At 54.6% G+C, this 25,343-nt stretch overlaps 2 protein-coding genes across 19 annotated transcripts in view; one reads left to right on the top strand and one right to left on the bottom strand.

Moving 5' to 3' along the window:
- Nucleotides 1-9,179, top strand: part of MAP4 (microtubule associated protein 4) — a 139,747-nt gene extending 130,568 nt beyond the window's left edge. For 12 of the 13 annotated variants that reach the window (XM_041761897.1, XM_041761907.1, XM_041761906.1 and 9 more), the window contains 4 exons: nucleotides 2,908-2,989; nucleotides 4,592-4,704; nucleotides 6,562-6,751; nucleotides 6,883-9,179. In XM_041761897.1, coding sequence (XP_041617831.1) covers nucleotides 2,908-2,989; nucleotides 4,592-4,704; nucleotides 6,562-6,751; nucleotides 6,883-6,890 — 393 coding nt within the window. In that variant the 3' untranslated portion in view covers nucleotides 6,891-9,179. The remainder of the gene's footprint in view (nucleotides 1-2,907; nucleotides 2,990-4,591; nucleotides 4,705-6,561; nucleotides 6,752-6,882) is intronic. The other variant, XM_041761895.1, reaches the window with a different exon arrangement.
- Nucleotides 9,180-9,615: 436 nt separating this feature from the next.
- The window catches only part of DHX30 (DExH-box helicase 30), a 29,476-nt gene continuing 13,748 nt past the window's right edge, over nucleotides 9,616-25,343 (bottom strand). For 5 of the 6 annotated variants that reach the window (XM_041761909.1, XM_041761912.1, XM_041761911.1 and 2 more), the window contains 18 exons: nucleotides 22,013-22,143; nucleotides 21,269-21,379; nucleotides 17,493-17,794; nucleotides 16,878-16,998; nucleotides 15,994-16,143; nucleotides 13,958-14,110; nucleotides 12,826-13,662; nucleotides 12,524-12,599; nucleotides 12,328-12,432; nucleotides 11,887-12,062; nucleotides 11,432-11,638; nucleotides 11,257-11,338; nucleotides 10,988-11,181; nucleotides 10,733-10,892; nucleotides 10,470-10,627; nucleotides 10,275-10,378; nucleotides 10,053-10,192; nucleotides 9,616-9,942 (listed from right to left, as the gene is read on the bottom strand). In XM_041761909.1, coding sequence (XP_041617843.1) covers nucleotides 9,689-9,942; nucleotides 10,053-10,192; nucleotides 10,275-10,378; nucleotides 10,470-10,627; nucleotides 10,733-10,892; nucleotides 10,988-11,181; nucleotides 11,257-11,338; nucleotides 11,432-11,638; nucleotides 11,887-12,062; nucleotides 12,328-12,432; nucleotides 12,524-12,599; nucleotides 12,826-13,662; nucleotides 13,958-14,110; nucleotides 15,994-16,143; nucleotides 16,878-16,998; nucleotides 17,493-17,794; nucleotides 21,269-21,379; nucleotides 22,013-22,143 — 3,461 coding nt within the window. In that variant the 3' untranslated portion in view covers nucleotides 9,616-9,688. Of the gene's footprint in view, nucleotides 9,943-10,052; nucleotides 10,193-10,274; nucleotides 10,379-10,469; nucleotides 10,628-10,732; nucleotides 10,893-10,987; nucleotides 11,182-11,256; nucleotides 11,339-11,431; nucleotides 11,639-11,886; nucleotides 12,063-12,327; nucleotides 12,433-12,523; nucleotides 12,600-12,825; nucleotides 13,663-13,957; nucleotides 14,111-15,993; nucleotides 16,144-16,877; nucleotides 16,999-17,492; nucleotides 17,795-21,268; nucleotides 21,380-22,012; nucleotides 22,144-24,003; nucleotides 24,437-25,343 lie in introns of those variants that run through there. The other variant, XM_041761908.1, reaches the window with a different exon arrangement.

Below are 25,343 nucleotides of genomic sequence, written 5' to 3'. Positions count from 1 at the left end.
TTTTTTAAATTTAAAAAATAATAAAATACATAAAGTAAACAAAGGTTGGGAAAGAGCAGTGGGCTCACTAGGCTAAGGAGCAGTATGAGCAGAGAGTGAGAATGGCTCGAGCAAGCTGAAGATTCCGGGAAGTTACTCTGTGGCAGGCCCTGGGTTGTGGGTGGCCATGTAAAAATGCAGTAGGCATCACATATGTTCTCTGGCAGTACAGAGGAAACCCTATTTCCTGACACTGAAAAAGAAAAGACTGGGTCCTAGAAGGTAGTCATTGGATGACATTGTGATAAAACCCCACCAGAGGGTGTGCCAGCTGCCGACAGGGCTCCCTGGAGCCCTGCGTTAAGGGCCTGACCGCAGTGGAAAGCCAGGCTCTTCCATAGAACCAGGGAACAACTGGGCCACTCATAGGCCAGACCCTGGAGTTTTCATCCCAGAGCCCAGTGCCCACCTGTAGATGAATCCTTTCCTAAGTTAAACATATGCCATCGGTCCCCGTAGCAAGATGCTTTTCCAAGGCTTCTTCAGGGCAGACATCATTCAAAGTTTGTTGGCCACCTTAAAAGCCTGGCCAAGTACAGAGGACATCCAAACCACTCTCCATCCCCAACATGATTCATTTCAGATAAAAGACTATTCATCCTTGTGATTCCTCATCAACTATGGACAGAATGTCAGATGAGCAGAAGGCATTGTAGAGCCTGGAGGCTGTGCTTGGTTGCTGCAGATGTAGGGTTCCAGGCTGCTGGCTTGGGCTGTGTGAATATACATGACTGCGCTAGGCGCTGCTCTTTGGGAGAATGAGGTGGCTTGTGCATAAATTTAGTGCCCTTAAATAATGAGCAGAGCAACCAAAACTGAACATTTCTCACATATAAATTAGCACAGTTTTGTTGTTGGTGGTTTGTTTGGATTTTTTTTAATTTGTGAGAGAGAAAGAGAGAGAGAGGCAGAGACATAGGCAGAGAGAGAAGCAGGCTCCATGCAGGAAACCCAGTGTGGGACTCAATCTCGGGACTCCAGGATCACACCCTGGGCTGAAGGCAGACACTTAACTGCTGAGCCACCCAGGCATCCCTGTTTTTAAAATTTTTATTTGCATTTGTTTTATGCAGTGTTTACTCCTGGGCCATAAGTTTTTGTTTCTTCGGTTTCTTCTGGGATATCTTTTTCTTCTGTGCAACCTGCCCTTCTGGTTTAGGAACAATCTGCTCTTTTTCAGTAATAATCATCTCTGCAGCAGGGGAGGGCTCATGAACAGGTGAATCCGACCATATAACTTCTCTGCTGTATCTTTGGGGCTTTGTTCATCTGGATGTGCTCCATGACCAGGGAATCTGCATCTCAACTCTTAAGTTCCACATTACTCTGCATTTTTAAGTATGTGTAGAAAAAATCAGCACTCTTTTTGGGCCACCATCCCTGTGTCCAGCCCTGCTGTTTGGCCTGGGCACACCTATAAACTCTATCACTCTACCATTGTGGCAATGGCACAGCACACGTTGCTTCTGCAAAGTGACATCTTTCAGATACTTGATGGCCTACTCTGGAGGGCCTGGGTGGTTTCATATGTGTTCTTAAAGTGAACACGAAGATTTGAACCTCTTTATTTGCATGATTTTGTAGGGTTTTCTGGGTCAAGTGAATAGCAAACCATTTCCAGAGATCACCTCACACTGCTTATGGGAAGAGCTTATGTTACTGTGCTTAATGGAAATATCCAGTGCTGGGAGGGGATGGTGGGTGCCCATTGTCACATTCCTGGAAAGCAATTAGGCCTTATGCTTAAAGAAGCTTAATACATACAGTCTGAACCTTTGACTAGCTAAATTCTTGGTGTCTTGCTTGAGGGGTCATCAGATTTGCCATGACTTCTATCCACAAAGATGTTTATTGTTGCCATGGAGATTTGTTTTTTAAAAATTTATTAGGGATCCCTGGGTGGCGCAGTGGTTTAGCGCCTGCCTTTGGCCCAGGGCGTGATCCTGGAGACCCAGGATCGAATCCCACGTCGGGCTCCCGTTGCATGGAGCCTGCTTCTCCCTCTGCCTGTGTCTCTGCCTCTCTCTCTCTCTCTCTCTCACTGTGTGCCTATCATAAATAAAATAAAATAAAAAGTTTAAAAATTTATTTTAGAGTGAGAGAAGAGAGAGGTAGAGGGGGAGAGAGAATCCTAAGCAGACTCCACACTGTGTGCAGAGCTCACAGGGCTCGGTCCTATATCCCCAAGAACACAACCCAAGCTGAAACTGAGAGTCAGATACCCAACCGACTGCACCACCCAGACACCCCTATTGCTGCCATGGTTTTAATGGTGAAAAATCAGAAAAAATCTAAATGTTCAATATCAGGCATGAGTTAGGTTTATGTAAGATCTCACAGGGTAGATTATCATGTGGCCCCCTCTTTGCATTTCTCAACTTTTGTGGGAAAATGCTGGTAACATGAATTAAGCAGGGGGTACACGTCATAGATGGATACATTCCTATGCGGTCAGCTAGGAGGGAAGAAAGACCTGGGAGGGGAACACTGAAACATCATTCCAGATTATCTCTGAGCAAGGGGTTGATGGGTGGGATTTCAGGTGGAACAAAATGACATTTCAGGAGATTTGGATCCAGAAAAATGGGAGAAGACCTGCCTGGCAGCTGCACAGCTAGGGCAGGGAGGGCACAGCCTGGTGTGTGTGGGAACATTGGTTTGGTCCGGCTGGAGGTGGGTCCCAAAGCAGCAGGCAGGGCGAGGATGGATTTCCACTTGGGGATATGAGCCTGATCTTGAGCAGACTCAGATCAGTCCCTTTGCAGGGAGAGGAGAAATCTGAACGTGGAGAAGATTATAAAGGGAACACAGGTTTGGCTCTGAAATACACCCTCTCTCTGAGGCAGTAATACTTTTGTGATTTCTCAGGTTCAGATTCAGAATAAGAAGGTGGACATCTCTAAGGTCTCCTCCAAATGTGGGTCCAAAGCTAACATCAAGCACAAACCTGGTAAGTGCTGTCTTTCCCTCCCTTACCCCAGCATGCCTGGGGTGTGTGGTCCTGGCAAGGCCCCCAGGTTTCACCTCCATGCTTTTGTCATTCCATAAAGACTCCTGTAGCTGCCCCACCTAGGAGGCAGTGATGGAAAGCACAGGGTTGAGTGCCTGGTGGTGGTGGCAGTGGGGAGATCTGGGTGCAGACCTCTTAGGTGCACCTGATGAGGGGTGGGCGTCATTGTCTCGAGGACCAGCTGTGTGTGCAGTGCTCCTGGACTGCGTGTCGGGAGCTGATGCCACAGGAGTTGTCAGATTAGCAGGGGCTGTTCCTAGGTAGCGGAACATCAGCTGCCAGCTGTGGCAGGTCCTAGAGTTGTCCGAGAGCATGGGCCAGGCCGCGGCTAGGGACCTGACTGCTCTAACCATGCACGATCGGCCCAGCAGCCCCCAGCAGAGGCCTCCAAACAGCAGGGACAGTGGGGATGCGGCCTGGGCTGAGCAGGGCATGACAGTGGACCTGCAGGTAGGCAGGTACGGACAGCAGGCCGTGGCTGGCGGACCTGGCTTCTCGCAGGTCAGGCAGCAGGGGCCAGTTCCCTCCCGGCAGGATGTGCCATCATCCATTTTAGAAAGTATTCTGTTCAAGAGGACTTGAACAGACTTGGCCCTTAACGCACCTTCATTTTCCCCCTTTTGTCTGGAAAATCCAGTTTTGTGCCACACCTACTTCCGTAGGCCACTGAAGCCAGGCTTGTGGCTGTGGGGGAGGGCTGGGCCAGTGTGCAGGAGTGCTGCGAACCTGACAGGGGCCAGTGCTCTGGTTTGGGCCAGGAGCCAAGGAGATGGCCATGTGACAGCAGGGCTCACAGGGAAGCCAGGCTGCTGGGCGTTGAAGGGGAGGCCCCGGATCCTGTGGCAACTCTGGCTGTGAGCTCACCCTGGTGCACAGGCCACCTTCCTGCCCCAACTGCCGGGGCCCCAGCACTGGTCCATCCGTGCCTGTCCTTTGTCATCTCCCTGCCAACACCACTCCTGCCTCTCCTCCTCCTGCCGCACCACAACAGAGCCACTTCCCACGTTCCTTCTTCTCACTGCAGTGAAGTTTATTTCAGTAGCTCAGACGACCCTTCATACTCTGTCCTGACAGCTCAACTTCAGGGCAGTCACTCCTCTTTTCCAGCATCAGTTCAAGCAGCTATGAAATAAGAATCCCGACCCTGACATGGCATTTATTAAAAGGAAGCTGGGGCATCCCGCACCCCCCAGTCAGTCACAGGCAGTTGTTACATTGCCAAGAGAACCTAAGGCAGCACAGTCAAAGCACCTTCAGGAGCTTGGTTGGAGGCTGTGCTGTGGGCTGTGGTGGAGTGAAGGCAATTTCTCTGTGGAGATGCTCCCGCTGGCCAGGTGCAGGTTGTCAGCCTGCCTTTGAGAAGATGAGCTGTGTGTGACAAGCATGTGCACTGTCCTTCCCTCCTTTGTCCTCACAGCCATTGGGAGCAGGTCACATTTTCCCTGTTTCTGGACCCGGCTCATAGCAAGTCCTTGGCCAAGCTAGGATTCCTCTTCTGGCCTCCTGACTTTGCCTGTGTGACTGGTGGCTTTTTGGTTCCAGGTGGAGGAGACGTCAAGATTGAAAGTCAGAAGTTGAACTTCAAGGAGAAGGCCCAGGCGAAGGTGGGCTCCCTCGATAATGTGGGCCACCTGCCTGCAGGAGGTGCCGTGAAGGTAGTGAGGGGGCAGCAGGGGAGGGAAGGATGGAGGGGGACACAGCCAGGGTGGGGGCGCAGGGTGGGGATGCTGTGCAGCTAGAGTCTGGGTCCCAGCAGCTAGGCACCTGTCACCGCCCCTCAGTATGGTCAGGAGTCCTGTTTCCCCCACACTGTTGTGTTTTCCCTGTGTTCATCATCAGTCCTGATTGAGGCAGGAGAGGTAAAGAGATCCCAGCCCGGCTGTCTCTGCCTTGTGTAGCTGGAGACCGTATCTCTCCCGAGAGCCATGGCCTTCCTTACTTTTCTGAGCCCATCTCACCCATTTCCAAACGGGCTGTGGCCTAGGGCACAGATCCTCCACAGAGTGGGTGGTCTGCATGGCAAAGTTCTCCCCAGCTACCTCATGAGAGGGCATGTGGGGGTGGGCTCCTGCTGGGCCTGGGAGCAACGTAGCACCTTTCCAACTGTCAGGCCTGCCCCAGGCTGGGGCTCTGGGAGAGGGCTCAGGTGGGCAGGGCTTCTCATCCTCAGGACTGGCTGAGCCTCTCCTGCCTTCCCTCCTTCCTTCCCTCCCTCCCTCCTTCCACAGCACCGCGAGACCCTCTGTGTGCCAAAATGCTGTCTATCCTCTGTTCCGTGTCATTGGGTGGGGGCAGGGGGGAAACCAATGGGAACCACCTCTTGCAGGCTCCCAAGCAGGAGGAAAGCCTGCAGCTGCTCAGGGGAAGGTGAGCAAGGGGGAGGGCAAGGAGCAGCTGTGGGGGGCCTTCCCTCCTGCATCTGACGCCCGGTGCAGGCCTAGCCTGGCCCATCTGCTGTCAGCGCTCCCATTCAAGGCCTGACTGGCTTCTGTGAATATTTGGGGTCCTGGTCCTCCTCTGTCACAGGCTCGTGGCTCATGGCTCCGTGCCTTGTGAGGAGCCCGGCCCTAGTCCATCCTCGAGGGGCACTAGCTTGGATCTGTCACTTATCCAAGGCCACATGGCGAGTACCCACAGACCAGGATTTACACCTGGGTTTTCTTCCCCCAAGTCTTGTGTTCTTTTCTTTTTATTCACATCACCCTCCTTTCTTTATTATTTCTGAAATTGTTTTTCTAATACAGAGGCCCGTCTCCTTCACTGTTCTGACTAGAGAGCACTGTAAAGTCTTCATTGTCACCTTTTGGCATGCTGGGGCCCGGGTGTTCCAGCTCTCTCCAGTGGCCTCCCACTGGCCTTCCCTCTTTTGCTTTTCTCACACTGAGTGTTCGTTGTCTGCCCCCTCCTCCTGGGAAGCCCTGCAGGCCCCGAAGTTCCGCTGGGTCACACCTCCCTGGACACCTTCCTCCCTCCCCTGTGTCCCCAGCACAGAAGGAGGCCTCAGTGTCGGGTGGGAGCCGTCTGGGGTTCACTGGGTCGAAGGTGGCAGGCTGCACCCCTCCCAACTGACTTCAAGCTTCCAGAGCTCCCCAGTGGACCTACAGCACCCCTGCTTCCGAGCCAGTTCCAGCCTCAGTGTCTCCTGATTGCTCCCAGGGTTTTTGCTGCCAGTCTGCTGTCACTGCCAGCTGTTTGGTGTCACCCTTACTGAGAAGCCTGTACCTCTCACCTCTCACCTCAGGAAGCTTCACCCTTCACAGAGGGGTCTCCCAGAGTGTATCACTAGCTAGGCTGCATGCAGGGGGCACAGAGCCTGTGTTCTTCATTTGTGCCAGGCCTCCCGGGAGTGGGGAGCAGGGAGGACCTGGCCCAGATTCTTCAGACCACTGTACCTTAATCCAGTTGGGGGGGGCGGGGGGTAGGGAAGGGGCTGTGTGTAAACCCACCACCATCAACCATCCCACCTCCTCCCCGACTGACCCTGCACTGTCTCCCCCACTGTTTCATTGTAGACTGAGGGCGGTGGCAGCGAGGCCCCTCCGTGCCCGGGCCCCCCCGCTGGGGAGGAGCCAGCCATCCCCGAGGCAGCGCCCGAAGCTGGCGCCCCTACTTCAGCCAGTGGCCTCAGTAGCCACCCCACCCTGGCAGGGGGTGGTGACCAAAGGGAGGCCCAGACCTTGGACAGCCAGATCCAGGAGACAAGTAAGTGGCTGGGCTTGGCCTGAGGGCCAGCCGGGGGCCCTGCCACTGGCTGCAAATTGAAACTCTTTTTTTTTTTTTTTTTTGACTAGATTGTGGCCTAAATTTTAACCAAGCAACCTTTTATTTTCCAGGCATCTAATGATGACATTCTGGTCTCGTCTTCCGTCCCCTGTGTTCCCCCTCTTGTGTCCCTCGTGACCCTCTCCCTTCCCTCCTCCCGTGTCACTGCAGATTGAGACCTACAGGCTGACGTTCCGGGCAAATGCCAGGGCCCGCACCGACCACGGGGCTGACATTGTCTCCCGCCCCCCCCACCTCCCTGGCGGCCCCAGCGCAGGCACCCGGGCTCTTGGCTCCCTGTCCCGGGCTGCTTTCTAGACCCCACATGGCTTGGGTGCTGGGCCGCCCTCCAGGCCCCATGCCTTTCCCCCACCTTGTTCACCCAGGGCAGCCACAGGCTCACCCCAGACCTCCTCTCCTCCCTGCCCTGGGCCTGGCTCCTCGCTTTCTTCCTGTCCCTTCCTGGCACACTGCTCCGCACACCAGCTTGGGAGGTGAACGAGGTGGGGAGGCCACCTGGGGGTCTTGTGGGATCTAGGAGAGGGGAACTGGATTCCAACCTCCTCTTTGGGTTTTTCGGACCAAACCCAAGAGACACTGACATAGCTGTCCTCCTCGCTGGGCCCACCCGGAGGGAAGAATGGAATTGGATGGCCATGTGGTGGCCAGGTGCGGACTGCATCTCTCAGAACCCGCGAAGCCCCTGCCTCTCCCTTTCATCCCTCGGTGCTGCCCACCGTGCAGGTGGGGCCAAGCGCGTCTCGCCCTGCCCCAAGTTAGCTAGGGGTCGGTCCTGCCTGTCCCTGCTGCTTCCCATACCTGCCTAGCTGCTGTCACACTTCTCTTTTCTTGTTTTATCCTTTTTTTCTTTTTTTTTTTTTTTTAATAACCTAAAAACTGGTAGAGGAGTTTTGCAGGTTGAAGCCATGTCTAAATGAAAGTCCTCAGTAGGTGTTAAAGGAAACAGGGAGGGGAGGTCCTGAAGCCTCCTGCCAGGGGGTCAGGCGTCAGGGGCTGCCATGGCCTGGGTGGCTGGGGGCCCAGGAGGCGTGGATGGGGCAGGTGAGGTGCAGGGGCTGTGGCCTGATGAGCAGGTGGGGCACACTAGCGGCTGGGCAGAGTGTGGACTGGTTGTTCTGGTATTTTGTGTGTATGCTGCTTTTCTTTTCTAACCAAGAGGCTGGTTTTGGCATCTCTGTCTCATTCCCTGGGATCTAGTGGGAGGTACAAGTTCGGGGCTAGAGAAACAGGGAAGGGCTATGGAGGTCAAAGTCCTCCAGGCTTGCAGGCCTAGGACACCAGAGCCCTCAGTTACCGGTGAGCCCAAGCTGTCCAGAGCTCAACATGGGTGATTGGGAATCAGGTATGGAAATTAAAAAAGGCATGAGACAGGCCATCTCCCTGCCCCTTACAGCCTGACTGGGGATGGGGGAGAGGTGGGGTCAGCCTGTGGAGGAATGTCCCAGCTAGGCCCGCTCTTGGGATGGCTGCAATGATAAATCCCGGGAATTGTATTGACATGAAGATTCTTATTGCACTTGTATTTTTTTTTTTTTTTTGTATTAAAGTTTGCATGGTTTCTAATAAAGGATTAAAATGTAACAGTTTGTAGTGAAATGGCCGGGGAGTCTCTGAGGGCTTCTCCTCTGGAAGAGCATTTTCTGCAGTGCAGACTTGCCCCTGAGGAGGCCACCAGCCTAGGCCCCTCGCCCTCCCCGCCATCACTCTGGCTGTCTCTCTTGGGAGCCGAGAAGGTAGAGGTCCTTGACCTAGGTTCAGATGGCATCTCCACGGATTGGGAGGGCATCTGGGCCAGCAGGTTCTCCCGCTTCGGAGGTAGCGTTTTCCTTGGGGAGGTTTGACACCACATCCCCAGCTCCCCAAGCACAGACTACAGGGATCTTGTGGACAAAGCGTTCCCCAAGCCAAAGACTGCAGAATGGTTTGTGCCAATGACATCAGGGCAGCACCCATGTTTTGTCAGCAGGAAGAAGCAGTAGACTATGCAGGGCCTGGAGGTACCTATGCCCTTCTTGTCCCAGTCCCACAGAGGTGGAGGTTGACAGATGGCTCTCGGTCCAAGGGTAGAGGGGAGAGGTGACCCTTATGGAACAGAACACTAAGTGGGCTGGAACAGTCATTGTTGTGAGGGCCTATCTGGTCCCAGCTCCCCTGTGTCCCCCAAGCCAGAGAAAAGGCTGCCTGCCAGCGAGGAACCAGAGCCCGTGTGCTGTGTACTACCTGCAGCCACTTGGGGGTGCAACGTTTCTGTACTTCCAGTTTGCTTATGGCTCAGCCATTGCCTGTGTCAATCTGTGATTCTGTTGTACCCATTTCAAGAGTAAATAAAGCTCGTGATGTCCCACCACACAGGCCCCGTCCGTATCTTCTGTTATCCTGGCTTGTCTCCACCCCCTAGCTCATCCCCTCACATCAAGGGACTGATGTGCACCACAATCCTGATGACCCTCTGGGAACTGTGGATGTGACAAAGGAGAGTCCCCACTCGTGACAGGGCTGCCATATAACCCGAGCCTGGTTAAGGCTCAAGTGGCCTTCCTCAGCTGCCTGTAGAACTCCTCCCCTGGTTCCACTCGAAGCTGGGAGGTGGCAGCCAGCTTCAATGAGCACACACCGCGAACCACTGGCCGGGAGAGGGAGGCCCGGGCAAGCCTATGCTCCACACTTGCTGTCCTGGCTTGGAAACACGGGGCCCACCCTGCAGGGCGGGCTTTAGGCCCCTTGAGAAGCAGGAGTGTGGGTGCTGGAGCCCCAAGAGAGGAGCCCCCAGCGGAGAGCGATGCTCACAAGGGATAAATAGAACTTTATTTTAAATAAACATTTGCACTCTGTACACAGCCCCAGCAGACATGGGGCTCAGTCATCAGCTGTCTTGCGCACGTCAAAGCTGCCACATGGCCCACGCAGCAGCTCCGCCAGCAGGGCCAGCAGCTGCCCGTGCTCCTGCTGCACGCCAGGTGGCAGAGCGGCCAGCTCGCTGCGCAGGCTCCGCTCCACCATGCGGCCCAGGGCCCGGCGCAGCTCCCTCAGCAGCCGCACAGTGCGGGAGTCGCCCTCCAGCCTCAGCAGGTCGCTGTCACTCAATGAGATGGTGGCCCGGCGCCCATCATCTGAGAGAGGAAGGAAGAGGCAGCAGAGAGCCAAGTGAGGCCAGCCCCCAAGGATACGGGCCAGCCTCCACGGCAGCAGGGTGGGGAGTGTGCAAGTACCCAGTACCCACCACGGATATGGACATCTCCGTCGGTCAGCAGCAGCACGGCCAACGGGTGAACCTGGGAGGAGTCCCGGACGAAGACACTGCCATTGGACTTGACAGCCATGAAATACGTCAGCCATCGGCTCCGGAGCCGCGTGGCCTCCCTGGGGAATAGAGGGTGGGGTGAGCCCACCCTTCTGGACCAGGCCAGCCCAGCCACTCCTCTGCGCCCCACCTGCTTCCCACCTGTTAATGGTCGACTTGTGCAGCAAGATGTTGCCTGATTTGGTCCTGTAAGTGACGCTGTTGGGCTTGAACTTGCCCTGCCGGGTCACCTTGCCCTGCCTCACCTATGAGGGTAAAAAGAGATGGGCGGGCTGAGTGAAGAGCTGGGGGTGGAAGGGGGGCTGGGGCCAGCCAGGCCCTCCCTAGAGGCAGCACCTGGATGAGGTTGGGGTAGAGGCCTGCCATGAGCACGCCCTTCACCAGCTCCTCCTCTTCGCTGTACTCGTTGCACTGGGCAGAGGCCAGGGTGCAGTCTGAGGGCTTCCCCACCAGGAAAGCCTCGTAAATGTTCTCTGAGAACTGCTTGATGAGTCCTGGGGAGGTGAAGGCGGGCTAAGCCACAAGGCTGGGGACCCACAAGCTGGGCCTTGGCCCAGTGCGACAGGGGGGGTGGGTGGAGGCCGGGGCATCCCACTGACCGTGGATGAAGCGCAGGCTGGGTGCATAGAGCAGGTTCTCTTCAAGATAGTTCTCACGGGAGCTGCGGTCCTGCCAGCGCAGCACCTCCTCCCAGCCGGCTACAGCACGCACAAAGGCCAGGTGGTCACTCCCACTATCGTGGCTCAACAGTGCCTTCACCTGGGAGGGAGTAGGAGGGGGTGCCAGGGTCACAGGCTGAGAGGGCCAGGGGTAGCTGCTTCAGGACCCAGGGTTGGGGAGGGGCTGGGGCTGACCTTATCCACTTCCGCCCGGTTCTGCAGGCTACTGCTGAAGGGGTCCCGGGTGAGACAGGAAACAACCACCAGCAGCGGGTGCAGGCAGCGGAAGATGGCGGCCAGCACTATGGCCTTGGCCAGCCGGGGGTCGGTGGAGATGTGGGCCAGGCGCTGCCCCAGGGTGGTCAGGTACTCCCGCTGGTCCAGCACTCCTGCAACAGCTCAGCTGTCAGATCCTCCCTTTAGAGCCGACGAGCGGCAGCCCGGCCCCGGCCCGCCCCACTCACCGATCTCCTGGAGCAAGATCACAGCCTCATCCACTGCCTTAATGTTCGGACTGTCCACGGCCTTAGAAAGGAACTCCACTGCCTATAGCAAGAACCAGCCAGACCCACCATGAGCCCCGCATCCCGCCCGTCCCTAACCAAGCCCAGCCCTTGCCCAGCCCCGCCTCTGGCGCACCGTCTTCTCAGGCATGTGGATCTTGGCTTGTAGCACCAGGTTCTCAAGGGGAGTGCGGAGAATCTCCGGCACTTGGAAAGGGACCATTTTCTCCAGCCGGCTCCGTGGGAATAGGTGGTAAGCAAAGCCTGACTGGCAGCGGCCCGCCCGGCCCCGGCGCTGGATCACGTTAGCTCGGGACACCCACACGGTCTCCAGGCAGGACACCTGAGGGAGGGGGCGGGTAAGTGGCTGTGCCGATGCCAAAAGGCCTTCCTTGGTGCTCCCCCTCGCTGGCCTTCGCCTCATTCAAGCCCTCAACACTCCCCACCCCCACAACAGAGACACCGAGAGCCCACAAATATGGCCTTCTCCAGACACACAGGGCTGGGCCGAGGCTGATCTGGGCTACGGGCCACCTCGGAATGTGTAGCTCTTCCCCCAGGGGCCGGCTGGGCTTAGGAGAGGGGTGCCACCTTGGTCTTCAGATCATAGCGCTCCTCTTTGTGCAGACCACTGTCCACCACGTGCACAATGTCATTGACCGTGATCGACGTCTCCGCGATGTTGGTGGCCAAGACAATCTTGCGTACCCCAACTGGCGGCTGCTGGAATATGGCCTTCTGGTCCATCATGGGGATGTTGGAGTGCACTGGTGGGTGGCAAGAACATGCCTGTTATGGGCACTGCTCCTGATCCCTGTGATGAGCGCACAGGGCAAGGATTTGGACCCCATCTTGATGAAACTGAGACCCAGATCAAGACTATGCCTGGGAAAGGTGGAAAAGCCAGCAAAAGTAGGGCAGCCTGGTCAGAAATCCAGGCACTTTGAGTCCCGATTGGCTCAGAGTCCCCATGCCAGAGGGCAGGACTGGTGTCCAGGGGCCGTCAAGCCTCACTTGCACCCACACTCTCACCTGGCAGGATGAGGTACTTGCTCTCGTGCATGCCCAGGGCCTCCTGGAGGCGTTGCTGCACTCCTTTGATCTCCTGCCAACCAGGCAGGAAGCAGAGGATGCCACCTGTAAAGGGGCCCTACAGGCATGAGCTGTCACTCTCGGCAGGTGGAGGTCGGGGGGGGGGGGGGCACAGGGCAGAGGGGAAAGCACCCACCTGGTTCCCCTCGGGCATCGATGTGCAGAACCAGATCAGTCACGAGGTCCAAATCCAGTGCACACTCATCCTCAGACTGGGGGGGGGGGGGGGGGAGGCCACAGTCACAGCCCCAGGGCAAGGCACTCAACAAGTCACCCCCAACCCTCATCAAACCCTTGCCCAGAAGCCATGGTTTCCTGTTTCTATCCCAGAAACTGAGGCTTGGCAGCATGAACTCACCCTAGGCCACTGCACCAAAGGGACAAGGAGGAGGGAAACCCAGAAGGGGGCTGGGGGGGGCAGCGAGCAGGTGCCCTCACCTCGTGGTGTCGATGCCTGTGTGGGTACTGGTGCTTGCCCAGCTTGGCCAGGATGTCCTCCAAGTAGTGCTCCTTGACCGGGTACATGAAGCCCGGCACCTTGATGACAGGGCAGCCACCAAAGTAGCGGGAGAAGCGCTCGTTATCACCTGTGGCACTCATGAGCACCAGCCGCAGAGCTGGGTTGAGCCGCTGCAGGCCCTTGAGCAGAATCAGCAGGAAGTCTGTATTCACGTCCCGCTCGTGGACCTCATCCACGATGACATGGCTCACGCCCTCCAGGCTGGGGTTGCTCTGCAGCTTCCGCAGCAGGATGCCCACAGTGCAGAAGAGCAGGGCCCCGCCGCGGGCCGGGGGCTTGCTCTCCAGCCGTACCTGGAAGCCCACATTCCGGCGCAAAGAGGGGCCCAGTTCGTGGCTGACCCGCTGTGCCACGGACACAGCGGAGATGCGGCGCGGCTGAGTGATAATTACATTGCAGCGGGCACCACGGCCCTCGCTCACATAACGCTCCAGCAGTAGCTGGGGGATGCGTGTGGTCTTTCCGCAGCCCGTGTCCCCAGAGATGACCACCACCGGGTGCTGCTCGATGGCATTGAGGATGGTGTCCCGATGTGGGTCCACGGGGAGCTGGGGGGCCTCCTGCCAGACCGGCCCTCGCCGCCGCCACAGCTCCAGCAAGTTCTGGCTCAGACGTACTTCCTCTGCTTCTGACAGGGGCACGTAGGGCTTGCCTGTAATAGGGTCACTCAGGGGCCCCGAGTCCTTGCCCAAGGGCAAGATGTCATCACTCTGCAGCCGGAGCTCTGGGGAGATCCATGAACTGTCCACAGGGTACTGGGGGATGGGAGAAGGAAGCAAAACGGTGAAAGACAGATACCTTCTTCCTCATTCATTCGTGAGCCCCTCCACACGCTTCTCCTGGGCCAGGTGCCGAGGCCCAGCGCGCCAGCAGGGGGACTGCCCTAGGACTCTCCTGGGCAACACTGGGTGGCTCAGGGCAAGGGCACTCCCAGGCTCCAACCTTGGGGAAAACGCGCAGCTACTACTGCCTGCTGCACATAGAGGCTTTCAGTCAGAGAAGACGGAGGTGGGCGGGGGGACTAGGAAGGGGTTCTCTTGGTTCTCTTACATGGTTCAGGAAGGTTTCTATCTTTCGGAGGATGGGCTCAGGCACCTGGATGGTACACGGCCGGCGCTGGGTCTCACCCAGCTCACGCAAGGAGGCCAGGTTATACATGGCATGGGTAAGCGGCTCGTTGTTGCGGTCCACCAGGCCCAGGCTCTGCGGAGACACGTACAGCTTGATCTGTCCCTCTGCCTCCCCACAACCAGCCTGGGCAGGCTCGCGGCTTGAGAGAAATCATGCAGAGCAACCTCTTTCTAGAGATTTTAGTCTTTGGCAGACATTGTACACAGGAAAGTAATTAGGAAGGAAAATATAAATCTCCACCCCTTGTCCCACTATTTAAACTAGTTAAAAACAATTCAAGAAAAACAGTATTTGCCATGTCAAAAACCTGAGTGATACCCCTCAGAAACCTCTCCTTGAGCAACCGGGCCCCCGTAACAGCCGAATCTTGCCTCTATGAATTCCCAGCAGACCTCCAAGCCAGATGGGCCAGGCCCTTCGTGACCCCATCACCACCTCACAGCACCTCCACTTTCACTGCCTCTCCCAAGCACACCCCACCCCTGCAACCTTTCCAGTCTGGCTGCTACCCCACCCCATCTCCACATGGCACCCGTTCTACCTGTGACCCCATCATACAAATGTAGGTGCAATTTCTTAGCAATGTCTGTCCACATAACTCGACAGACACTGCCTCTTCTTTCCCTACATGTCCAAAGTCACCCAGGCAGGTGTGGAGAACCGCTCTTTCTTCCCTCATCTTGTGTTCCTGACCCTGTACTATCAGGATTTTGCTCACCCTCTCCAGCTCAAACACTCCTTCTTTCAAGAAGACCGCCCCCACGGGGCTGACCTCCAGGGCAAAGACTAGCCCCTGGACCACAGGAGGTGCCGACACAGCCACCTTGCTCCAGGTGAGGCCTCCACCTTTGCCAGGCCTCAGAGTTCACCTGTGGCCCCCGACAGGCGGCCAGCCAGCTGCTCTGAGCTGCTGCCACCTGGGAGCTGGCTCCTTCCAAGTCAGGATCTGCCTATGCTGTGAGGCTCCTGATCACCAGTGCCTGTCTATCAAGCTAAAATTCAGACTTCTGCGAAGTTCCACCAATGAGCCCTAGTTCTGCCCTCCTGAGTCACAGGTACCTGTACCTCTCCCTCTTCTTGTTTAAAAGATTTTATTCATTCATTTATTCATTTAGAGTGAGAGAGCACACACATGCAAGTGGAGGGAGGCGCAGAGAGAGAGAATATCATGCAGACTCCCAGCTGAGTGCGGAACCCTGACAGGGGCTCGATCTCACGACCCCGAGATCTTGACCTGAGCTGAAACCAAGAGTCGCTTAGCCAACTGTGCCACCCAGATGCCCTGATCCCTCTTCTATCCTCCAGGCTCTTGTTACCTCTTACCATCAACTGTGTCTAAAATGGGGTTCCCAGAGCTAACCACACACCAGATATATCTGACCAGAGCAAAAAGCAGGGCGTCTCCGCCCTCTTGCTCTGCAAACTAAACCTGTACTGATGTGGGTTGATCCCCTACTTCTCAGCAGCCACAGCCATGCTGGCTCCCACTGCTGGGTACAGCCAACCTCCAAAGCCTCTTCAAGGACACTGCCTTACCTTGGGGTTCATGGAATCTCCAATCTCCATCCCACATAATGCCTTATTCGTTTTGTCCACAATGGCCATATAATCCAGATCTTTCTAGACACCCACTCTGCCACTCAGCACAGCCACCACTCCCCACCAGATTTGTGCCATTCAGATAAACAGGCATGGCCCCTCCTGGCTTCACCTGGGTTCTGGCAACACCGAAAAGGCTAAGCTCACAGGCAAAGCACATCAGAGAGAGAGTGAGGAACTCCTGGAAATGGCAGCCCATGGCCTGACAAGCAAGGCCTAGACACCAGATGCTTTTGTGCTCAGGCCAAAGGTCTGCTGTGGTGGATTTCATTTCCTGGAGAACAGGACCGATTCACCAAGGGTAAGGGAGTTCAGAGACCTCCCACACATCACACCAGGGATCCTACCCAACTCACCTTCAGTTTCTTGCAGGCCAGGGCTGCCGCCTTATTCTCAGCCTCTGCTTTGCGGCGCCCTTTGGCGACAAAGGTCATGGGACAGGGCCAGAGCAGAGTGAGGGTGGACAACTTGGTCTTGGTGCCCACAGTATGGAACTGCATAAGGTTCTACATGGAAGGCAAGAGAGATGGCTATAGAGAGGCAGAAAATGCAGTTCTCAGAGTGCTGAGGAACCCAGCGATGGAATTAACCCCCATCTCAGCATGTGCCAAACAATGGCCACGTGAGATTACCACTGGCCAGCAGAAGCAAGCCACAATAGGGCCACAGCTCCCTAGGGCAGGGCTGGCTTCTCTGGCAGTCTGGTGGTTTCACAGCAGAAGACAGTCAGTGTCTGGGCCATGCTGCCACCTATCCTCCTGGCCCACTGTGCTCTCAGCACCCTTTGAAGCAAACAGGTATGGTGGCAGCTGTGGGTCATACCTGTCAGCGCAAGCCAAAACCAGGCCCATTCTGGAGGTGCATAAAGGTCTTAGCCCTGGGGCAAACTGTGCTTATGGAAGCCCTGAGCCTGGTCACAGACATGACATTCACACCTCAGCAGGACAGCACCACCCCCACCCCACTCCTGCCAGTTGCCCCTGACCAAACTTGGGTTTCCCTGCTCCCACCAGTCCACTCCCAGAGTGCCCTCAGCAACTTCCATTCAGTCCTGGCTGCTTCACCCTCTTCACACTCCAAGGGCCTCAAGGCCCCTCCCTGGCCTAGGTGCAGGCTGAGGGTACAGGTAACCTCAGCCTTCTCACACACTTGTAGCTTCCCTCCTATCTGGTCCCAGGGAGGAGCAGACATAACCAAGCCAGCTCCCCACCCACACACACTTCCAGGAGACCCAACTCACCTTTGCTGTGGAGGATGATGTTGCTATCTGAATCACTTTGGCCAGAAGGTTCTTGGGAAGTGGAAACTGGGTCAGAGCCCTAATAGCACTGTCGTCGTCTGTCATTTCAAAGGAACCCCCCCTGGGAGGACCAAAAGTTCAGATGAAACAGCTCTATCTCTTCATGGGCCAATTTCACCTCAGGCTCTGAGGCCAAGGGCATTAAGACACTGCAGTGGTGCAGCAGGCAGCAAGAGGCATGAAAAAGATGGCAGGCCAGGCATCTTCACATGGCCTCTGATCCTCTCAGACACACAGCACTGATGCTCCCTCAGTTCCCCCCCAAACAGATAACTGAGGGCAGAGGCCCAGGGGAAGCAGAGCAATGGCTGGGCCTTAGAATGACCTAAGTGTGACCTGGAGGGAGGGTCCTTGCTGCTGTTTTGCAGAAGCCCAGCCACACAGAGAAGACCACTCTCCCCCAAAACGGCAGACATACCCATATGACTAATAGGACATGCGGGCTGCAAGGCTGGACAGGGGCCCTCCCTCTTCAGAGAAGGCTCTCAGGGAATATCACCCATCCCCGTGTCAAGGTGCAGCCAGCTTTCCTGCGTCCCCCACATCCAGCTGTACCTCGAGTCCCTGAGTGAGGTGTGGGAGTCCTGCTGGGTCATGGACAGGAAGTCGGTGACATCAATGGTCCCCTCTTCCAGCTCTTCCTCCTCATCCTCCTCTTCCTCCCGGCCCAAGGAACGGGACAGGGCCCCAGGTCCCCCTGGCCGGATGCTCTCAGGGTTCAGCTGCCGCCAGGAAGTAGGTGGCATGGTGGGTTCTGGGCGCCACCAGCTGTCAGCCGGAGAGCCAAAGCGATCAGCTAGCACGCGGTATTTGGCTGCATCAAACAGCTCATTTCGGGGACCCAGCAGGCCCCAGCCCTGGAGAGGAAAGGAGTGTTGTGAGGATCCATCCTCACACCTCAATCTGCCCAGAACCTACCCTCTTACACTGTAAGTCCCCCTGCAGGAGCCATACCTCTGTACCTGTCTGCCCACTCCAGCCCCCAGTCCTGAACTGGGCATCAAAAGGGCATTTAAAATATCTAGCTCTGACACATGAAAATGACAAGGTAAACCTTTAAACCTAATAGACAAAAAAACAACACAAAAAAAAAAAACCTCCACAGGCAATGGGAAACCTGATGCATTCACAAAGTGATCTAGAAGCTTCAATGAATATAGCAGTTAGGAGAAATGGAGAGCCCACAACACAAAACAGATTTGTCTCTGGTCTAACCTAAGAATCCTATGCTGAGAACATACTCTGGAAATAACCTGGGATGCTTTTAAAGCTTTTAAAGCCATTTACATAGGGACACCAGGGTGGCTCAGCGGTTCAGTGCCTGCCTTTGGCTCAGGACGTGATCCCGGAGTTCCGGGATCGAGTCCTGCGTCGGGCCCCTGCATGGAGCCTGCTTCTCCTTTCTCTGCCTATGTCTCTGCCTCTTTCTGTATCTCTCATGAATAAATAAATAAAATCTTTAAAAAAATAAAAAAGAAAAACCTTGTATATAAAATATATTATTTTAAAACGTATTATACCTTCATTCTTTTCTAGAGAATACCAAATAAAATGTGTTGAGTCTCTAGCACACACAATGCAACATGCTGGCTACCCTGAACATCATCAGGAGAGACGAGACCTGATCCCTGCCTTCAAGAAATTCAGAATCAGTGAGGCAGAACAGAAATGCAGATGACCAGAGTCTAAGGAACCACTAACTGAGAAGCCAGATGAACATCATTAACATAATTCCCATCCAAGTGTGGATAAGCTTCGGGCATTTGACACCTCCCTATAATCTGTAGCTGTGTCCTTTCTTTCTTCTTTCCCAAGGGGAAGATGAAGGACCTGAGAGAATGTGCTTTTGGGAGCTGTGAAGAGTTGACAGGACTATTTTCCTCTGACAGTCAGGAACAACAATTGGGGATGTGAAAAGCAAACACGGTCTTTTCCTTCAGTCTGTCCTGAAGCTAATCTGTATAAGATCTACAATTAGGATACAATATTTTACATACTGAAAAAAGACTGTGCAGTTAACACAAACTTAAAAACTTACCTTAAAAAAAAAAAGAGAAAAGATCTTCAACCTCCGTACTCATTAGGGAAATGCCAATCAAAACCAAGAGACCCCACTTCGCACGATTAAGACAGCTACCAAAAAGTGTTGGTACAGATGCAGAGAAATTGGAACCCTCATGCCCCGCTGGTGGGAATGTAAAACATTACAGCCACCGTGGAAAATATGGCAACTTCATTAAAAAAATTAAGGAAAGATCAACCATACAATCCAGCAATTCCACTTCTGGGAATTGAACAGTGTCCCCTAGAGATTATTTGTACACTCATGTTTATAGTATTATTCACAAGAGCCAAAAAATGGAAACAACCAAAGTGCCCATCAATGCATGAATGAATACAAAAAAAGTGGCACATCCATACAACAGAGTATTACTCAGCTTTAAGAAGGAGGGGAATTCTGGCATAAGCTACATGAATGGACCTTGAGGACACTGTGCTAAGTACAATAAGCCAGTGACAAAGAGACAAATACTGTAGGATTCCACTTAGATGAGGATATGAAGTCTCTAGAGGAGTCAGAGACTCCAGAGGAGTCTGTTTCTCTGAGAAACAGGCAGTAGAATGGTGGCTGCCAGGGGCCGATGGGAAGGGAAATGGGAATGGAGATTTGTTGTTTAATGAGTATGGAGTTTCAGTTTTGCGAGGTGAAGAAGTTCTGGAGACTGGCTGCACAGTGCCTAACACTATGCTTAATACTAGTCAACTATTCACTGAAAGATGGTGAAGATAATAAAATTTACATTTTGTGTAACATCACAATTCAACAAACATATAAATCAAAAAGAGGCTATGAGCAGAGCATAGATAGGAACAGAAGAAGGGCCAGGGAGGAACATGACCACAAACTCGTTGCACACAGGCTACCTATGAACATCCAGAGAAGAATCTGTCACCCTCGGTACTACTGACATTTGAATGTCAGCTAATTCTTTGTTCCGGGGGGCTGGCCAGGGCATTGTACGGCATTTAGAAGCATCCCTGGCATTAGGGCAGTAGCATTCCTTCAGCTGTGGCCAACAAAAACGTCTCCAGATGTTAACCAAACATCCATGGGGGTCAAAATCCACCTCCATCCCCATTGAGATTCCCAGAGGTAGAGCTGCTCTGAAAGATGCAGATTTCTGAGAAATTCAGCAGAGAGGGTGGCTAAACTAGTAAAAGATAAGATTTCCCCAGGGAAAAGGGGATAGAGCACACACAGATGTTATAAGAGGGTGGGAGAGGAAGAAGAGCCTGTGGTGACCCTGACAGGAGGAGAGGGGGGTGTAATCCAGGGGTTGAGGAGAGGGGCTCGAAACATTTGGGTAAAGCGAGGCTCAGAAAGGCTGGCCAGCCAAAGTGTTGTTCCAGTCATTCAATAATCACCCAGTGACCACTGCTATCCATTAGGCACTGTGGGGATAAAGCAACCAGCAAGCAGGATAAGGGACACAACAAGCAGAGAGGGCTGTGTCCTCTCTGGCAAAGAGGAAGGATCAGGATACTAAAGCATGTACAAAGCCCATAGAAAAGACTCAGAAGAGGAGGGATCTGGAAAGTAAAGGGTGGGAGAGGAGACAGAGAAGAGACACAGAAAGGGGATAGAGACCAGAGAAGGGTGATGTGGGGCCCAGGCTAGGAAGAGGGCCCTTCCTCCTCAAACGCAGGGAAGAGGTGGGGACAGTGAAGGCCTGGGGATTCAGTGGAAGAGAATCTGAAGGAATACTGGGCCCCCAGCTTTGTCCCCACTGGAGAAGTGAACACTGGGGAGCCCAAGCAAGATTCAAGGTTGGCAAAGAGGGATGGACAGAACACTGGTGAGCAACACTGAAGGGCTAAATACTGGGTAACCAAGAACCTGAAAGCAGCCCATGCCCAACCACTGGAAAGTGACAGAAGCAACGACTGCTTGTATCCCAAGTAAGAGACAACTGTGTGGCTGCAGGGAAAACCCACGGGAGGTAATGGGAAAAGAAAAATAGAAACCAAATGGAAGTATATCCATGGTGCCGTACGAAGGGAGTGTTTTTCATAAAGAGCTCTCCTCCATGTCTTCTGAAACCACAAGAGGCAGGTGACTACAGTGGCAAAAAAACAATCCAAACCCAAACACCCAGGTATTCCTTCATTGGCTGCATAATCAGAGAAAAAACACAAGGTGAGAAAGCCAGGTGAGTAAAACACCTGTGAACCTCCACCTAGAGGCACTTGGTACCAGAAAGTCCATCAGAGCCCGGGGCCAGGACTTTCCCAGACAGAGGTTGGCCTGGCTTTCTCAAGGGAAGGGTCACCTTGAACAGCTGGCAGGCTGCAGCCGCAGCCTGCCGCTCAGCGTCGATCTTCTTGCTGCCATAGCCTTCTACCTCCACGCTCTTGGGCCACTTTATGTGGAGGGTGACTTTCTGGGGAAGAGAAGAGAGAATCAGGACCCGCGCCTTTCCAGACCGCAGAGTTGCTGCAAATCACACAAGAGGATGAACAGTGCAGCTATGGGCCTGACGGCAGCAGAGCCCAGTGCAGGCAGCACCCCACGCCCATGGCTAACCCCCATGAGGCTCCAACCTTCCCATCCTCAAGCCATTCATCCCACCTCAAGTTGTTTTGCTTCTTCAAAGTGCCATGTTCTAGCCAGAAGGCAAGGTGGGACCCATCTTTATTGTTAAAAATCTTCATTCAGAATGGTTTGCCTGCATGCTTCTGTGGGTCCCAGGACCTATGAGACTCTGGGAACAGGAATCTGTATCAATTCTGACCCTCTGCAGTCCCAGTGATCAACTGGGACCAGAACCAGGGGTCAGCGCAGAGGCCTGTCATACCCAAGATGGCACCTCCTCACCTCATCTCTTCTGTGCTCCCTTTCTCTAAATCAGGCTCTTTTTCAGACCTAGCTTTGCACTGAGATTCTCTGCTGACCATTCTCAATTCACAAAACCCACTCTATAGCCTCCCTGACAAAGAAATCTGAGGGAGAAAAAGGCAGCCAGCTTCTTTCCTGAAAGTCACACCAACATGTCTCCCAGCCACCAGTGAGTTACCTTTTTCTTCGGTCCATTTGTGTGCACGTAGACCAGTTTGTCTTTTGCATGTGAGATGCCGAGGGCTCTTCCAATTACACTGTTGAGAAGGTTTTTGGGCTGTGGGAACTCTTTTAATAGGTCCCTAGAAGCTAAGAAAATAAGAACAAAAGCATTATAGTTGCTCTTTTTCTTTTAAAAACTCCATGGGGTGTGTATCAGGACAACCCTGGGCTGGATACTGAGGATGTTGGCTCATGACCCCACACCACCCAGGAGCATCTTGGAAAAGGAGAGAGGCACAGCTTCAGGGTCTACAGGGGATAGTAAACGTGCACAACCAGACCCACTTGCACAACCATTTCCTGAAGAAGGACCAGTGAGCCACACACCACAGAGGAAAACAGCCAGCAACCTCCTCCCCATAAGCTCCTGATTTAATACATCAGCTACAAAAGCCTAGATGGCAACAAACTCCCGTGTCTGAGGTCTGAAAGAAGGTACCGAACAAAAGGAAAAACAAAAAACAAACAAAACTCCACCACACACACAAACCAGAAATTGAGACAATGCAAGGCCCCTCATATAATGAAAGACACAAAAGGGAGGGTTGGTCCCAAAGTCTGAATACCAGGCCCTAGCCCTCAACTGCACCTCAGCATCCTGCAAAAGGCCTCTTGGAGCCAGATCATACATAGGGACATTGATCGGGGATCTCCACAGCTGAGACAGACATAAGCTATCACTCCCCCAAGTTCACTGGAGTCAAGTGGAGGCAGGATGCATTAGACACCAGAAGTACCTCACTTTTTTTGACTTGTACTTTGGATCAATCCCAAAGTATAAATGGGTGAGATGTCCAACTAGAGGCAGCTTATGCCAGACACAAGGCTCAGCCAGGCCGGGAAGAAGGCTGGGACCAGCTAAAAACAGAAGTAAGGGCCCCAAAGCACCAAAGCGGCCCTTCAAGAGATGCAGGGTCAGACACTGGCAGAGGAGATGGGAAGCCTTTTCATTCTGCACCCACAGCCTCTGGTGTTATATCTGGTTTCAAACCAGTTCCAAAAACCAAAACTTTGTACACCTGTACCCATTAGTCATAAATCAGCCAGGGAGGTTTTTCACCAAAGGCCATCCTGATCCTCATGGGGCCCCTAAGAATGGTGGTGATGTTGGGGAAGCCTCTGTATTTGGACAAAGCTCCTCCAGGAGCTGATGTAACCCTAATCCTGGATTGAGACCGTTTTCCTTGGTGCAGATGACGGTGTCAACTGGCTAAGAGGGAGGCTTCTCCCAGACTCTGGCTCCCTCTAAAGAACTCATAAAGCAACTCAGATTCAAGCAGTTAAGACTCAAAGGGGTTGGGATCCCTGGGTGGCGCAGCGGTTTGGCGCCTGCCTTTGGCCCGGGGGCGCGATCCTGGAGACCCGGGATCGAATCCCACGTCAGGCTCCCGGTGCATGGAGCCTGTTTCTTCCTCTGCCTGTGTCTCTGCCTCTCTCTCTCCCTCTGTGACTATCATAAATAAATAAAAATAAAAAATAAAAAAAAGACTCAAAGGGGTTCCCACAAAGGGACCCAAACTTAAGGAGGCCACCAGAGCCCCCAGGCACAACAAGAGATGTGCACTGGTCCCCCTCCAGCTCTACAGGGCAGAAGGTTAGTCTATGTCCATCGTGTAGGCAGGGACGCGCTCACCGGTGTCATTCCCTGCGCTACTCGGGAGACCCAACGCTGGGACTCCGCGGCCACCTCAAAGACGAAGTGCCAAGCGGCCCTGGGGAGGGTGTGCTTACCCCGATCTCTAACGACCCCATTCGGGCGGGAGGTGGGGTCTCCCTGTCTCCCGCACGCCCACGTCCCGCGCCTCTCACCTACTCTTGCCTGGTGCGGGCGCTCCGGGCCCCGAAAGTCCGCGGCCGCGGTCCACTTGGGCCTGTGCCGCCCCGAGCCTCACGAGGGCAGCGCCGCGGCCCGCCAGGCCCGCCCCCGGCCCGCGCCCCGGCCCTCACCGTTCACCATGCTTCCGTCGCCGTCCCCGGGGCCGCCAGGGGCCACCCCTGCCTCCGCCTCGGCCGCGTCCTTCGTGTGATCGGGGTGGGCGCAGCCTGACGAGAAGCCGCGCGAGCGTCCCTGTCGCCCGGCGGCGCGGGGGCCCGGCGGTCGAAGGCGCGGAGAGACGCCGGCAGCCAGCGCCATGAGCCTCCTGGCGGCCGCCATCGCGCTCCCGCCGGCCCCCGCGGGCCCGGAGCCGGGCAGGGACGGGGCGGGAGGGCGGCAGCAGCGGCCCGCGCGCCCCCTGGCGGCCGGGAGGTCCGGGGCGGGGCCACCGAGGCGGGCCGAGCCGGGCGCTCGTCTCACTCAGCTGGGGGCCCCTTTCGCTCTGCGCTTGTCACCTGCTGGGCAGCCTGGGGCGGCTGGCACCCAGCTGAAGTCACTGTCCCGCCAAAGCCCAACCCACAGACTCGTTGCCTGAATCGGGGGCGGAAGACGGAAGGGGGCTCTGGGAAAGTTCAGGCCTGAGCTCAACGTCCATCCAAGGAGATGAACTCCGGGTTCCCTCGAGGTCCCACCCATTGCTCATAAAAGCCTTTCACGTGCCCTGGCAAATTGGTAACCCTCCAGACCCAAGAGGGAGGATGGCCGCTAAACCAGGGCACCCCCATCTCATTTAATGGCTTACAGTGTAAACCCGATGAAGAATCCAGATCCAGGACAGGGAAGATCTGAACATAAGCAGACCACTTTTAATTCCAGGGCTGGAGTCAAAGGTGAAAAATACCAGACTTGGATAAGGGGCCCAAGAACTGAGCTGGTCCAGCAGTGTGAGTCTGGAGCTGCTGTTCCTTACTTGTTTGAAAGCCAAATGGTATTCTATTTCCAAAGTACTATGTCTGGGTTCTAGCCAGGCTCATTCCCCTTCTGCCTTGTTCCCCTTCTGCCTCGTATGGCACTGAACAGAGATTTGGCTCAGCTGGGAATCACACTGAGTCTGCATGTTGGGGCAGTGACAGCAAGGGGCTTGGTTAGGGGTTGGCAGCGCAGCTGGAAATAAGCCTGGAGGGAGGGTTTTGTTTGTGTGTTTAATAATTCTAGATCTGACTGATGACTCCCGGTGAGCTTGTTAAAACATTGCTAGGAGCCACCCCCAAGTTTCTTACTCATTAGGTCTGGAGGGGGGCCCAGGAATCTGCATTTTTAACAAGTTCCCAAATGATAATGAGACTGCTGGTCTGGGACAACATTCTGAGAACTGCTGGCTTAAGGGCAAGAACATGGGATATGAGTCCTAATACTTGGGCTTAGTCCAAGCTCTGCCACTTGGCAGCTGTGAATCTTGGGCAAATTCATC

The sequence above is a fragment of the Vulpes lagopus genome, chromosome 7 (genome assembly GCF_018345385.1).
Source record: "Vulpes lagopus strain Blue_001 chromosome 7, ASM1834538v1, whole genome shotgun sequence".
NCBI lineage: Eukaryota > Metazoa > Chordata > Mammalia > Carnivora > Canidae > Vulpes > Vulpes lagopus.
This window is presented reverse-complemented; position numbering and strand designations above follow the sequence as displayed.